Source organism: Symphalangus syndactylus, chromosome 2 (assembly GCF_028878055.3).
Source record: "Symphalangus syndactylus isolate Jambi chromosome 2, NHGRI_mSymSyn1-v2.1_pri, whole genome shotgun sequence".
In the NCBI taxonomy this organism is placed as follows: Eukaryota; Metazoa; Chordata; class Mammalia; order Primates; family Hylobatidae; genus Symphalangus; species Symphalangus syndactylus.
In genome coordinates, this window is record NC_072424.2 from 138,558,858 (window position 1) to 138,575,445 (window position 16,588).

Below are 16,588 nucleotides of genomic sequence, written 5' to 3' on the forward strand. Positions count from 1 at the left end.
GTGGTATTAAATACATACATAATGTCTGCGCTGTAATTTTTATCAGAGAACTTAGGAAATGGACCTGCCATACTTTCTCAGTACTTCCTGCTTTGCTGTGTGGATCATAGCAGAGTGCTCCTACACATTCTGTTTTCTGTGTGTTTCGAAGAGAGAAAGAGGCGAGGCACTGAAGTTCAGAGCAGGACTGAACTTGCCCACTCGTCAATTAAGCTGTCAGTAGCTAGCACATAAGTACATTTTTAGTTCTGTCTGATTTGTATCTTCTAGTCCTTCGCTGTTTTTTCCTTAAGGCGTAAGTTTTTAGTTCTATATTTCATTTGTGTTAGAAAGAGCTCTATAAACAAGAGAAACAAAGCATAACAGCTCTGCCCACGTGGTACTCCTTGTTCATGGTAAGAGCAGCAGCAGTCACAATCATTACTCTCTTCAAGCGAAAGAAAAGTTCTCCTTTTGAGTTTTCACAGGTAAAAATGGAGGAGCACAGTGCTGAAGAGATTTTTCCGTACAAAAGTTTTACAAAGAATTATTTTAAAAATTATAAGTAAATTTGAATTCACTTAGCTGTGTTACTGAGTATTTTCCCTGCGCACTGTCTTTCATAGGCAAGAGAGCACACTGGGAGATTCAGCTTGCAAGAGTCCTGAATCTGATCCAGAAGACTTCTCCGATGAAACAAATACAGAGAATCTTTATGGTACCTCTCCCCCCAGCACACCTCGACAGATGAAACGCATGTCAGCCAAACACCAGAGGAATAATGTGGGGAGGCCAGCCAGTCGGTCTAATTTGAAAGGTGAGTCTTGTACTTTAAAAGAGATGTAGGTGGGAGGGTATGGCACTTGATTGATTCTTTCTACAATAAGGTTAGCAATTTCTTTTATTTTTAATTTGATTTTCATGCTCCTGTAAAGTTCAATTTTTTATTTTTGAATTATTACCATTAGTATTAATAAAAGAGACACGTAGTTTTCCAGAGTTAGAAAGGTTTGTCCTGAGTAATGGTTAAAGCCAGCAATGTGTGGGCATTTGAAGATGTGAAAGAGGGCAAATGTTTCCCAGTGTACTAATCCAAGATGGCAACTGGTTACATGGGATAGATGGCCTTCTATTCTTTCAGTCTCTTAGGCTCAAGTTTCTAGATTTTCTCTGCCCAGAGTGGTGTATTGGGGATTTGAGGAGAGACGAAGCCAGGCTGTCTTCCCCTGGATTCCCTCTGCTCTCTGCTGGCGCCCCGGGGTGCTGTCTTTAGTGTGTAGGGCTCTCTTTTTCATATTAAGCACAGTGACGCCACACCTAACAACCATGACGAAACCTGCTTTCTACTTTTCTCTTTATTTAGGATTGTAAAGTCCACATATTGCTCTATTAGACATGGAGAGTTTCGTGCTTTTTTTTTTTCCCCCAACTTCCTTTTAGTGGGACGTAACTGTTCTTTTTTTGTGGTAGATGAATTGAACGATACTGCGCTGCAGCCTCCTTGTACCCTGCGTGATGGCCTGGAACCTTGTGGTTTTAGAATTTACCTGTTAATCTTAGCAAACTACTTGTCCTAAAACAAATGCCATATATTCCTGGAATTTATTCAGCTATTACTGCATGAGATGCGGATTTTAGTCTTCATCTTGTCTGAGAAATTTCTCCCTGTTGACCTCACGCTCATTTCTACCTCTCCCTTTCTTTAGTCTGTGTTCATTCTTCCTCTTTGTTCTGCTTCCTCTTTCTATAGATTTATTCCATATACTGAGCTTTGATGGCTGTTAGTGGCATCTTCACTTTGCATTCCCATCAGAGCCCTTCCTCAAGAGAGAAGGAGGGCAAGAGAAGTGGGTTTTGTTGTGTTGATTTGCTTGAGTGAGATGCTATCCAAGGGAAGTTCCCAAGCAGGAAAGACTCTTTCCCACAAATGATTTTTCCACATAAGATACTTCTTATAAAACTTGATTTGCTGTAATTTTTTAACCTGTGGCCTGTACTTACCCCTTTGGAAATTTCCCACTGCAATTTGTCATCTTGAAAATCATTTATTGTACATTTTCTCAAAGAAATTTCTCAAATGACTATAGAAGTTTCTTATCTGTGGTAGGAATCAGTGAAGTAGCATCTACTGAATCCACATTAGTTAATAAATATTTGCTTTGTGTTAGTAAAGTAAGAAGATGCTGGTAATACACTTGCTTTTTCTTGTTGATTCATACTATTTTAGAACATGAGTTGAGAACACAATTTTCCCGTTTTATAGATTGAGAAACTGAGGCCCAGGGCTTCAGAGCAACTCTTTTTAAGTCCAGAAGGCTTGAGATAGTGTCAGGACTATTTGTACCACTAGTTCTCATGGTACTGTATTTGGACTTTTTCCTAGTACAAGCAACAGCGGTTACGCTTATCTGAAGGCAATATTTGAGTTGACTTTATAGTCTTTCACTAATCAGTGAGACAGCCAGTGTCTAGATGTTTGTTGAGGTTCTGCTGTCCTGCTGGTCTGTGTGAGAGATAGAGGGAAGGGAAAGGATTGGCCCTTTTCTTCCACAACTTTTAAAATTGTTTATTTTATGAAATTATAGAATTTTAGAGCCAGAAGGAGCCTCAGAGATGATTTGCTCAAGTTCCTGCCATTTTTCAGATGAGGAAGCTAATGCTCACAGACCCTTTGATTTATAGCTATCTGATAGCAGACGCAGGACACCAAAATCCTTAATAACTTATTTTTCTTACTGCAAAAGATTATGTGTTTGTTGCAGGAAATTGTAAAAGCCTGACTACAGACTTTCTAGCTTTTTGCTATATATGTTTATGTTGTACTATCTTTACTATTTTATAATGGCTTCTTAAATTTAATTAAAAAAGTTTTATAAACTTTTTTTGTCACAGAACAGCCTGTACTTTTAATTGAAATGGCTGCTATATCATTTGTAGCAGCATCTTCACAGTTATCATTAGCAATTACTGGGTGCTTACTATGGGTTAATCACTGTGCTTAACACCTCCAAAGAATTATCTTTTGAATACTGTAATAACCCAGTGAGGTGTTGGTCTTACATAATGCAAATTGGGTATCCCTAATTCACATGCTCCAGAGTCTGAGGCCTTTTGAATACAGACATGATGCTCCAAAGAAATGCTAATTGGAGCATTTTGAACTTCAGATTTTCGGATTTGTGGTGCTTACTCGGAAAGTATAATGCAAATATTCCAAAATCCAAAACACTTCTGGTCCCAAGCATTTCAGATAAAGGACTTTAAACCTGTACTTATTTTACGGCTGAGGAAATTGGCTCAGAGAAGTTTTACGGCTTTTAGTTTTGAATGTCTCAGTCACATGTATATTAGAAAGTGGCTTCACATGTATGCCAGCTGGTGAATTATTTCTTGCGGACATTCTTGTTTATGAATACCAAGACAAGGTGGAAATGAGACGCCTGTGGTAGACAAGTGGGCCATGTTAATGTTTTAGTCTTGTGTTGTGGTGGTTAATAGTCCTTGAGAATTTATTTGTTCTCAGACTATTGCAGCACAGCACAGTGGACAAAAGCAGAATCTTGGTTGCTTGATTGCCCGGACTCCAGTCCTTCTGCATATGCAGCCTCCGTATCTCGTTTTCTTTATCTGTAAAATCATCTGCCTTACAGTGTCATTAGGATTCTGTATTCCTTATTAGTTATCATCATTATTATTGTAAACTCAGGGTTTCTTTTTTTTTTTTTCTGAGACAGAGCTTCACTCTTGTTGCCCATGCTAGAGTGCAATGGCGCGATCTCAGCTCACTGCAACCTCCCCCTCTCCGGTTCAAGCGATTCTCCTGCCTCAGCCTCTCGAGTAGCTAGGACTACAGGCATGTGCCACCATGCCTGACTAATTTTGTATTTTTAGTAGAGACGACGTTTCGCTATGTTGGCCAGGCTGGTCTTGAACTCCTGACCTCAGGTGATCCACCTGCCTCAGTCTCCCAAAGTGCTGGGATTATACAAGCACGAGCAACCGTGACTGGCTGTAAACTCAGGATTTCTTCTCAACACTTACTACTTTTTTTCTTGACTTAAATCGTAAAGCAAAATTAAATAATTACATTGTTGACATATCCTTATTAAATGCCCGTTTTTAGGACCCTGAGTCTTAGATTAAATGATTGTCTCAAGTCATGTAGCTACCGTTCCTGCTTCCGTCCTGCCTGGACTACACATTTCCTTGTATGTCTTCCTAGTACTTTGCTTTATCTCACTACATAGTGCTGCTAGTACATTTTTTTGTTACTGTTGCTGTTGCCTGTCTTTCCTTCCTTCCATCCTTCCTTTCATCCTCTTCCTTTCTTTTCTTTCTTCTGCCTTTCTCACGCTTTCTCTCCTCACTTCCTTTTTTCCTTTCCTCCCTCTGTTCTTTCCTTATTTCTCCTCCATTCTTTCCATTGAATCAGCATTTGAGTGACTCTGTAGGCATGTGCTCTTTTGGAAGATGAGTAAGACCTGGTTCCAGGTCAAGTAGGGAGTACACAAATGACCAACAGTACAGGCTCATCTGGATGCACACAGGAGGCAGTATTGAGAAGACCTGGGCTTGGGAAGACTTCTGGAACAAGTGACATTTGTGCTGTGACCTCAAAGCTGAGTCAGGAAGACCAGTATTTCAGACTAGCATGTGACTCATAATAATATATTGGCCCCCTCAGTATTTTGAGGAGGTTTTTTAGAATTAATTAGATTGGTCAGATTTATTTAAAAAGCTGTCCAAGGAAATGTGAACTGTTAACGTTATTTCTTTCTCACTGCAACAGGCAAAGGCTCTCTGAGTCATACTATTAACTTTAGAACTGCTGTCAGAGTTGGACTCATGTTTTAAACAAACAGTCACCAATAACATTTGCATTTTTCAGATTATCTATTGTTGTGTAACAAACGACCGCGAAACTTAGTGGCATGAAAGAGCAATTATTTTATTGCTCATGATTCTGTGGTTCAGGTGTGTAGGCAGGGCACAGGTCATCCCTGTCCCAGGAGGTCTGGAGCCTTGGCTGGAATAGCCCAGTTGGCTGGAAACATCCTGGCTTGGCTGGGGCCCTAAGTCTGAGCCCTCATTTTTTTGTCCGCATAGTGTCTACTGGATCTCAAACATTCACGATGGCTCCCTCACTCACATACGTGTCTGTTAACTTGGGCTGAGAGGGCAGGAACAGCTGAGGGTTGCTGGCACAGTTTTCTTTCCATGTGATCTTCCTCTTGGCTAGCCCAGGGTGGTCCCTGGGTAATTGGACTTCTTACACGGCAGCTGTCTTTCCTCAGAGCCAGTGTTTTGAGAGACCGAGGTGGAACTCGCAGGCCTTCTTAGGCTTTAGCTTCCACGGTTGTGCAGCATCACTTCTGTTGTGTTCTCTTAGTTCCATGAGGCTGGCCCAAATTCACTGTGGGAGGCGACTGCTCAAGGCAGCGGTACCAGGTCAGGTTTGTAGGTTACTTTGGGAGGTTAACTCCTACATGCATTCATTGTAAAGCTTTGGGGAATTAGAATCTGGTCAGTCACACTGTCTTTGCTTCCCCTAGCCCCGAACCCGCAAAAATGCAAAGAAAAAAAACATCAAGCGCATCCCTGAAGGAATATAAGGACTCAGAAAGGTAACTGAGGGGACTATTTAGAGGAAGAGATATTAACCAGCAATACTGGCGTTTTAGCTATGGTAGCCATGCTTATGAACTAATTATACGAGTATGATTCTTGAAATGTTATTACCGCTATAGGCTCAGAGTAGCTACTAATGTCCTGTGTTTGTTTTTTATAATTGCAAATTCAGATCTTGAGAAAATTGGTAGTCCTAATTGTGGTGCATATGTGTGATTAGACAATTGACTCATTGAAATTATTTGATGGAATTATAGTGCTAATTTCCTGCAAATGGTTATCAGTGACATGTTAGAATGGGAAGTTTTAGACAGGAGAAATCAGAGATAAAACATTGATACTAAGAAGAATGCCTATATGTTAATAAGCTCTTAGTTTTATAAAGATAAGAGAGATGCACACCATAATACAGCATTATGGAATTCTACAAAGTTAGTTGAATTAGAACATCCAATATATAACTGCTCTTTTCTACTTAGTAATAGGTGGAGGCCATTGTTCTGTGTAAGCACGTTTAAACTAAGGTATTGTTTGGATCATTATAACCATGTTCCCTATAGCGTGTTTCCATATTTCCAAAAAAAAAAAAAATACTATTGTGGGGAGCATCTCTGTTCATTTATCTTTGTCATATATGGAGTATTTTTGTAGATTAGATACCTAGTGGTGGAATTGCTGTATTGAATGGTATGTGTGTTTTAATTTGGTAGATATTGTGCATGTCATTCTGCAAAAGGACAGTTCATTTTGATACTCCTACCAACAATGTATGAATACCTCGTTTCTTTGTATTTTCTATATTATTAATATAAAAATCTGCCAGTTTAGCTGTTTAAATTTGCCTATTTCTCGTTTTATATTTATCTTTACTAAGGAGAATACAGTTGGGGATTGTGGTTGAATGCATAAGGCCAGTATGAAATTTACTGGAAATATGAGGCTACATACAAGTACTATATTATATAGACATTTATATGGTGTGTGTGCAACCTACACACACACAGATATATACAGCTTCAGAAATGTCTCACTTGAATCACAGTATTTAATTGAATGCAACTATTTACAAAATGTGAGGAATCAAAGAAAGTTATCAAAGCCCTATTACTTTATATTGCAATCACGAGGATTGTGGGTCGCTGGAAACTGAATGCAGATTTTATTATGTGCATGTGTGCATTTTTGTAAGGAGTCCATAGTTTTAATCAGATTCGCAAATGTAGTCTGTGACCCAAATAAGGTTAAGAAGCATTGACCTAGATAACATTTACCATGAATTTAACAAAACTGCTTATCCTGACATGAGTTGGACTCAAAGGATAAAGCCATCAGATGCATAGCAAATTCAAAATTAGTGCAAAATCTACAAGATCTCTACCACACTAGCCAAGAACAGAGATACTCCCCCAACTCCACATTTGCTGGTTTTACAGAAAATGACTTTTTAAAGGGTCATAAATGTCAACAAGTTTGTTCAGTAAGAGGGTATTATCTTTGTGTAAATAGGGATAGAAGGGAGGCAGTGACTCCTGTGAGGTGCACCCACTTTCTCCCCATTGATCAAACACTGTTCTCCGTGCTGCTGGCCAGTGGGTTCTGCAGGTGCAGTTAACGTCCCTAACCAGTTGATGTTGTGTTAATGAAAGGGAGATTGTCTTCTACGGGCTGGCTTAATCAGAAGCCTGGGAGCCACCTGGAGGAGAAGGTGAAGCAGCCATGGCCAGAGCGTGAGTAGGAGAAGGCTGTGGGTAGGAGAAGGCCAAGGTAGAGCAGAGCTAGAACTGCTGCCCTGGAAGGAGGGCCTGGTGGCTTCCAGCCCAAGGAACAGCAGGACGACCAGCCCTACCTCCAGCACCTGCCCGAGGGACATATAGCTCTAGGATTCACTTTCTCAGGACCCAACCTGTCTACCTATCGGCAAATCCACGAATGCTGACCATGCTGATGCCTTCCCAGCACCTGTCTGTGGGTAACTATCTCTAACAGGAGTCCCTGGGGGCTGGAGTGCAGGCTACTGGCCTCTCTACGCTGCCAGTCATCCCTGGTCCTTCCCCTAACCCTGCTGAGGCCCAGGACCCTCAGCCCACAGGCATCTGTGAGGGAGCAAGGAAGTGAACCCCTGAGATATGGCCATTTGCAGGGCTGTCGTATGGAGGACGTGCCTCTAGGGGCTTAGCTGGTATGGGGGCAAGGGTAGGGCCAGGAGCCTGTTGTGGGCTAAGGCCCCAGAGAGGACCACGGCCATCGCAGCAGCAGCTTTAGATCTGGTGACTTTCAGGAGCACAGGAAATCATCTTCCTGATGCCTCTGGGGCATGGCCCCCAGGTGCACTTGGGCCTCAAGTGCACTCTGGGGCTGCCCTGTGCAGCCACTCCCACTACAGCTTGTGCAGGGCTCTAAGCTCAAGCTCTGTCACTACTTGTGATACCAGATGGACAGAAGGTGGACAGATTCCACCCATGGACAGGCAGATGCTCTGAGGGAGGGTAAAGGCCTTCAGTTTTTCTTTTTTTTTTTTTTTTTTTTTTTTTTTTTTTTAGAGATGGGGTCTTGCTATGTTGCCCAGACTGGCCTGGAACTGCTGGACTCAAGTGATCCTCCCGCCTCAGCTTCCAGAGTAGCTGACCCTCCTGGTGCGTGCCACCACCACAAGTTTCAGGCCTTCTTTTAAAGGGCTTTTATGTGATTAAGTCAGGCCCACTCAAGAAAATCTCCCTTTTGATTAAACAAAAATGAGCTGGCTAAGGACTTTAATTATATCTACACAGTCCCTTCTTAGCAGCAGGATGTTAGTGTATGTTTGAACAGTGGAGAGAAGGTGCTGTGTACTACAAAATGGCTGCTGCGTCTCATGGCCCAGCCTTCACCAAAAGCTGAAAATTCCTGTTTTATTGGGAAAACTTTCTTAATTTATATGATGGTTTAAAAAAAGGCATTTTATCTAAAGACTGTGAGTGTTGGGTAAGGATGATTAGCTCTGCATTACCTGGAAGTCTGCTATCTGACGTTCCAGTTGATGTAACCTACCAGGTAAACTCGAATGAACTCTGAATAGGTTTGATTTCATACTGTGATGAGTATTAAATTTAACACCACAGGAGCTAGCTGTGTTGTTATTTGAGATTATACTTTTGGATAATGGTAGTCATTACCAATTTATAGCAATTAAGATTTTCATAAGTTATGGACAATATTTAGTCAAATATAACTGTTTCTTCTTAAGGTTGGTTTAAGAGAAAGACAGTCAAACCATTTTTTTCCTTAAATGTTTGTTTTCTTTTTAATATAGCAGAAGGAAGCACATTCAGTTTATCTCATAGTTTAAATAGGTTAAATAGGAATTTAAAAGACACCCAAGCCAAAGCCCTTTTCAGGGCATTGCTGGGTGATCATTATCAGCTTCATTTTGCATTTCTATTCTAGTACTGCCGTAGCAGGATGGTAATCAGCCATAGCTGGGTTACAGAGATAGAGCAAATATTTTGCAATTTATATGAGAATTTGCGTGCGCGCGCGCGCGCACACACACACACACACACACACACACACACACACACACACACGTCCCTGTTAGGAAATATCTCAAGGTGTGTGTGTGTGTGCATGCATGCATGTGCCTATATATGTGTGTGTAAATGTGTGTATCTGCTAACAGTAGTGAAATTAGAATGTTTGATTTTTTAAGAATATCATACTGTTGTAAAATGGAGCTGGTAAAATGGTTACAAGTCAGATTCAATCTATATAGCTAGTAAAATGTTTGTGTCAACCAGAGTGGATTTAAATCCATATTTCAGCTCTTTAGTCCAAACTTAGGCTGACTTTCAGGGTCCTGGTTTGTGTTTCCAGGCTTCCATATACAGGCTCAGTGTTCAGCCATACTCTTTTCTTTGCTGCCCTTGTGTCTCTTCTTTGCTGGCTTCAGATATGCTCTTGCCTTCTTTACTTCCCTTATTTAAGCTTCCATTCTTCGAGGCCCCAGATCAAGTACTTGCTTTTACTTTAAGCCTTTACAGACTAGTTAGCCTGTGTAATCTTTTGTGGTACTCGCTGTCTTAGCCTTTCCTTGGTCAGTTGGTACTGCCTCGCAAACACCCTTGACAGGTCCAAGGATGGCGTAGTGGCACCAACATGGGCTAGGACCCCTGTTCTAACATTAACCATCTGTCTAACCATCTGTGTTCTGTGCTAATCTTCATCATCATGTTGTTATGAAAATTATGACAATGTCTGTGAAGCCCTTACCTGGAAAATAGAAGCTGGATAAAGCAGTTTCTCAAAATGTGGAGCCATTGTAGCCATGTCAGAGATAGTGGAAGCAGGCCCAGGAACGTGCACGTTAGCAGGAACGCAGTGATTTTGAATGTATACTGAAATTTGAGAAGCTCGAATTAGATGATCTCTAAGCCCCTTCAGGTTGCTGACTTGCCTGGTATTCTAGTTCATCATTGCTCTGAAGATCATCTTATAATTAAAGATTATCCATCTGTTTACATCTCATTTGAGAGCTCAAATAAGGCTGGTTTCTAAAATTTGGACAATACATATATATGGGAGAACATAAAAATTGCAAGAGTTTGATTAAAAATACGATTAATACATATTCTAAAGAGCCATGGTGGGAATTTATTTGTTTGTCTTATATCCGTCAGATGAACCGTATTACTTGTCATTGGTTCCTTTCAGTTTCATTATAAAGTTTTCTTTTAAAAAAATTTTTATGTTTTTCTGATTTTACCAGAATTATTGGTGATTGGCCAAAGGAAAAAGTATTCCAGAGGTTTGCTTTAATTGTGCTACAAAAATCACACCATTTAATTTATAGTCACTTGGGAGATCAGGTGTCCCATTCATCTTAAGTTATTAGGAACTATTTTTGTAGTCCTGTAATTAGAACTTGCCGAATAAAACATTCTATATAGCTAACCCCTGTACTTTTTATTCATTTGCCTTTTCAGAAGCTCTGTTTGCATTTCACTTTTTTGTTAATTGCAGGGGAATTTAGTATTAATAGGAAACGAAACCAACAAGCACATCTGTCCATTAGTAATAGGCTTTTGGTTGTTATGAAAAAGTTCCTTAGTTATGTCAGAGTGGGTAAACACAAAATGTAAAATGCTCAGGGAAATTACTGTATCTAAGTCTATAGACTACCCCTGCCCCAACACCCTAATGTTGTTCTCAGATCTCCTTTAATTGATGAGTCCTTTATGATTTTATAGAGGCCTAACTGGTCATCAGTTGCCAGAAAGCACTCTTGGGTTTACTCTCTGTGTTAGTCCATTTTGCGTTGGCTATAAAGGAATACTTGAGACTGGGTAATGTATAAAGAAAGAGGTATATTTGGCTCATGGTTCTGTATGCTGTACAAGCGTGGCACCAATATCAACCCAGCTTCTGGTGAGGCCTCAAGAAGCTTTTACTCATGGCAGAAGGTGAAGAGGAAGCAGGCATGTCACATGGAGAGAGAGGGAACAAGAGAGAGCTCTCACATGAACTAATAGAGTGAGGACTCACTGGTTAGTCGAGGGAGGGAAGGGCACTAAGCCATCCATGCGGAATCCGCCCTCATGACCCAGACATCTCTCATCAGGCCCCACTTCCAACATTGGGGGTCACATTTCAGCATGAGATTTGGAGAGGGCAAATATCCAAACCAAATCACCCTCTCTCTCCTTCTGTCACAAGTATATTATTTTAAAAATGTAGCGACTGCTGAGGTAGAGTAATTTGGTTTATCCTTTTTGCACAGTAGCTAGACAGGAGTTTGTCTAAGTTTGAATTGCATCATTATTTAAACTAAGATGTATGAGTTTATATTTTGTATATATTTTTCCAAAACCAACTTGGGTTTTGTTTTGGGGGGGAAAAAAAAGCTTCTCTCCCATCTTGCTCCTTTCCCAATTTGCTTTTCCTTAAATATACTATGTAGGTCCAAATATTAAACCATTGCTTTATGTGAACACAAAATTTCAAAAAATTGTGTAATAGACTGTTTTGTATGCTGTGAGATAAACTTAACAAGATTTGTATTTAACCTATTATAAAAGTTTTTTAGGCTTGCTAAAATGAGATTATGTTTATGTGGAAAAATGGGATTGTGGCATTTTTTTTCTCTTAGATTGCTTTCATTGTTGGAATAAAGGTCTAGGGTGAGAAGCTCCATCTGTTATTATTTTCATGTTTTGTCCCTGGTAAGTGTAGCATAGATTTGGAATAATGCTTGTAGCCAGTCTTCTGGGACTATTAAAGTCATTTAATCCTTAGTTTTCCCTTAGGACCTTTCAATCATAGATTAGAAGAACTTGAATAAATTTATATAAGAAAAGTAATACTTTTTCACTGTCAACTATTACTTTCCAATTATAAATTGTATGCAGATAGTCTGTTGGCCATTATCAATAATGCACCACATTAGTTTTATAAAGTATTTTAAAAATCCCAAAACCTAAGCCAACAAGATTGTTTTTTATTTCACAATTTTTTGTTTTCTTTGACTCAGAATCATTTATTTGGGTGTATATAGTAGCTAATCCACATTCTATTCTAGGTCTTCATTGCCTTTCTTCTGCACACTTTTCTTGGATGTTCTTATCTACTATCAGGATATTAAATAGTATCTGTACATACTAATAATTTCCAAATCCATTTCTCTGGATTTCTCTCCTAAGCCCAACATCTATGTTTTTTTAGTTACCTATAGATATTTCCACATATATGTCCCATAGGCACGTCAAATTCAGTGTATTAGAAACTAAACTCATTTTCTTTACCTCCAGTCCTACACAGTGATACAATGTATATGTCATTTTGTGTTTCCCAGTAATAAAGTATAATATAAATTATCTTGAAAAATATAGTGGAGTTAAATGTGGAAGCACTGGTCATTTTTGCTTTCAAAATACCATTGGTTAACCAAATAGTATGTATGTGCTCTGTTAATAAAGGTATAAAAAACACAGAGTTAAATGCATCAGAGCAAGAGAATTAAAGTTGGTCTAAGCAATTTTTTTATATAAATAAGAGTTGATAAGCATTTATAGCTAGAAACAATAAAACTGTGAAGAAATTTTCTTAAATGGACTATATAAAAAGTTTAAAGACATTTAGAAGTAGATTAGTACTAAAGATAAAAATTCTATCTTGAAAATTTTAAATTTAATAGTAATATTAGTTTGTATACTAAAATACAGCAAAAAATCTCTATGGACAGATTGGTTTAAAATCTTTTTTGATGGATCATAAAGTAAATTTAAGGCAAGTTTAATATAAGGTAAACCAAGCTGTAAGTGCTCTTAGGGAAATTTGTTTAAAAATCCATATTTTAAAACTAATTTGAATCGATTAGGAAGTAAATTTGTTTTAAGCAAATTTTCATTGGTGCATTGGTTTGTGGTATATTGGTTTGTAACCCATGTAAATATACCCTATTCCATCAAATCTGAAGATATACTAATATGTCTTTAGATATTACATTCACAACTAATCTCTTATATATTCACAACTAACCACCTAAAACTAGGTGATATTATATACTAAGAAAATTATATAATAATTTCTTAGTATTATTATTATATTAATAATATATAATACAATTCTTGGTATATAAGAAATATATACTAAGAAATTATAATATATTCTAAGGTAAAAACAGCTTATAATTGATGGTGTGTTCTTATAATTGGAGTTTTTATTTATTTAAAGAGATCTTTTATACTTTCTGATATGTAGATATATATTTTACTTATGCATATATATATGTTAAAAAAAAAATGGTCCAGGCATAGTGGCTCATGCCTTGTAATCTCAGCACTTTGGGAGACAGAGGTGGGAGGATTGCTTGAGCTCAGGAAATTTGGGACCAGCTTAGGAAACATAGTGGGATCCTGTCTCTACCAAAAAAAAAAAAAAAAAATTAGCAGGGTGTGGTGATGCGTGACTGTGGTTCTAGCTACTTGGGAGGCTGAGGCGGGAGGATCACTCGAGCCCGGGAAGTTGAGGCTGCACTCCAGCCTATCTCAGAAAAAAAAAAATGTAAATGAAAAATATTGGCAAATTTGTCCCTAAAACTTACTTATATCATCATTGATTATATATAACATTCTAATTTCAGAGATGTTAACATATGAAAAAATTTGTGTCCTAGATTCAATGAAATAAACTATGCCTTGAGTGTAGAGTGTAGAGGATAGATTGAGATGGCGTTATAGGTTTGGGCATTATCGATATAGGATGTGGAAATGAATGAGATCACCCAGGGAGAAGAGATCTAAGATTAGCACTTGGAGAAACATTAACATTTTATGTAGTGAGCAAAGTTCCAAGGAGGTATTTGAAAAGAAGGGACTTAAGGAAGTGTAAGAACCCAGAAGCAACAGAATGAAAGGATTTCAGTAACGTAGAGCAATTAATAGTGTTAAAAGTGCCGTACAGGAAAGAGGATGTATGTGTGTTCATTTCAAAGCTTGGAATCAGATTATAGAACGTTTTCTGGTTGTTTGAAAGAAATGGGTGATTTTTGCTTTTTTCGCATTAATTGTAAATGATTTTACATGCCAGTATAACGTACTAAGCAAATTATACCAAATTAGTCTGTATGTCTTCAGTCTTGCTAATTTTAAATTTAAAATGTTATTGCCCACTTGTTTGTGGCAAAGGAGAAATAAAGGAATAGAATAAAGTCAGTGTTTTTGTCTGTCACCTGTCTTTCAGTTTTTTATGAGAATAATCTTAGGGTGCCTTAAGTATTCTTGCATCAGTGTGCCTAATTTTTTCAATGAGAAAAGTAATCCAGATAATTTACATGATTTCCTCTTAAGTTTACACATTTAGCTAATGACAAATGCAGGAATTAAATATATTTTCTCATCCAGGTGTCCGTCAGCTCTCCCATGCTGTTTCATCCTTCTTAAATTGAAGGTGATTACTTATGGAAATTTGGTTAAATGATTTGATAACTATGCTTTGTAGCATAGGGAGAAATAAACAGCTAGTTTAGGTGATCAGTTGTGAATATAAGAGAATACAGCAAATACTGGAAAAATGGATAATTTTTTTTAAAATATAGAAAATGGCGTATATATTTTTTGATTCCTTTAATTTTTAGGATGTGGTATGCTTATTTTTCTTCCATTAGCATTCTGAAAATATAAATACACGTGAATATCAGTTTTATTGAAAATACTGAGAGTAGCTTCATATTTTAGAGTTATATAATGTTCTGTTTATTTTTTTTAATAGAAAAAATGAATGCACCAAATCAGCCTCCACATAAAGACACTGGAAAAACAGTGGAGAATGTGGAAGAATACAGCTATAAGCAGGAGAAAAAGATCCGAGCAGCTCTTAGAACAACAGAGCGTGATCATAAAAAAAATGTACAGTGCTCATTCATGTTAGACTCAGTGGGTGGATCTTTGCCAAAAAAATCAATTCCAGATGTGGATCTCAATAAGCCTTACCTCAGCCTTGGCTGTAGCAATGCTAAGCTTCCAGTATCTGTGCCCATGCCTATAGCCAGACCTGCACGCCAGACTTCTAGGACTGACTGTCCAGCAGATCGTTTAAAGTTTTTTGAAACATTACGACTTTTGCTAAAGCTTACCTCAGTCTCAAAGAAGAAAGACAGGGAGCAAAGAGGACAAGAAAATACGTCTGGTTTCTGGCTTAACCGATCTAACGAACTGATCTGGTTAGAGCTACAAGCCTGGCATGCAGGACGGACAATTAACGACCAGGACTTCTTTTTATATACAGCCCGTCAAGCCATCCCAGATATTATCAATGAAATCCTTACTTTCAAAGTCGACTATGGGAGCTTCGCCTTTGTTAGAGATGGAGCTGGTTTTAGTGGTACTTCAGTAGAAGGGCAGTGCAAAGCCACTCCTGGAACAAAGATTGTAGGTTACTCAACACATCACGAGCATCTCCAACGCCAGAGGGTCTCGTTTGAGCAGGTAAAACGGATAATGGAGCTGCTAGAGTACATAGAAGCACTTTATCCATCATTGCAGGCTCTTCAGAAGGACTATGAAAAATATGCTGCAAAAGACTTCCAGGACAGGGTGCAGGCACTCTGTTTGTGGTTAAACATCACAAAAGACTTAAATCAGAAATTAAGGATTATGGGCACTGTTTTGGGCATCAAGAATTTATCAGACATTGGCTGGCCAGTGTTTGAAATCCCTTCCCCTCGACCATCCAAAGGTAATGAGCCGGAGTATGAGGGTGATGACACAGAAGGAGAATTAAAGGAGTTGGAAAGTAGTACGGATGAGAGTGAAGAAGAACAAATCTCTGATCCTAGGGTACCGGAAATCAGACAGCCCATAGATAACAGCTTCGACATCCAGTCGCAGGACTGCATATCCAAGAAGCTTGAGAGGCTCGAATCTGAGGATGATTCTATTGGCTGGGGAGCACCAGACTGGAGCACAGAAGCAGGCTTTAGTAGACATTGTCTGACTTCTATTTATAGACCATTTGTAGACAAAGCACTGAAGCAGATGGGGTTAAGAAAGTTAATTTTAAGACTTCACAAGCTAATGGATGGTTCCTTGCAAAGGGCACGTATAGCATTGGTAAAGAACGATCGTCCAGTGGAGGTAGGTTTCCAGTAGGTATTAATACAATGATGTCCTTAGTTCCATTTATTTATTGCAAATTATAATGTTGGTGTTATGTACTTTCATATTCTAATATTTTTGAACACAAATGGCAATTATAAATTGCACATATAAGCATTTCTGTAAAGTACTATGATAAATAGATCTATGAAAACTGCATGAAATTTAGTGAATTAAGTGCAAGGTGGTATGTGGAGGGAATAAGTTCAACCATGTAAATACAGGATGGCAAAGGACAGGCTGGGTATAAACAAAGATGGAAGGAAGAAAGCCATAGTCATGGATGACCACAAGCTGCATGTGAGTCAGGAAAAAAAGTCCATGTCACACTCAGGTGTTTATAAATGAATAGGGCA

General features: G+C 38.6%; 1 protein-coding gene across 6 annotated transcripts in view; it reads left to right on the forward strand.

Moving 5' to 3' along the window:
- MAP3K4 (mitogen-activated protein kinase kinase kinase 4) overlaps positions 1-16,588 on the forward strand; it is a 126,349-nt gene that overhangs the window by 43,057 nt on the left and 66,704 nt on the right. For all 6 annotated transcript variants that reach the window (XM_055268949.2, XM_055268970.2, XM_055268942.2 and 3 more), the window contains exons 2-3: positions 606-796; positions 14,848-16,211. In XM_055268949.2, the coding sequence (XP_055124924.1) occupies positions 606-796; positions 14,848-16,211 (1,555 nt within the window). The remainder of the gene's footprint in view (positions 1-605; positions 797-14,847; positions 16,212-16,588) is intronic.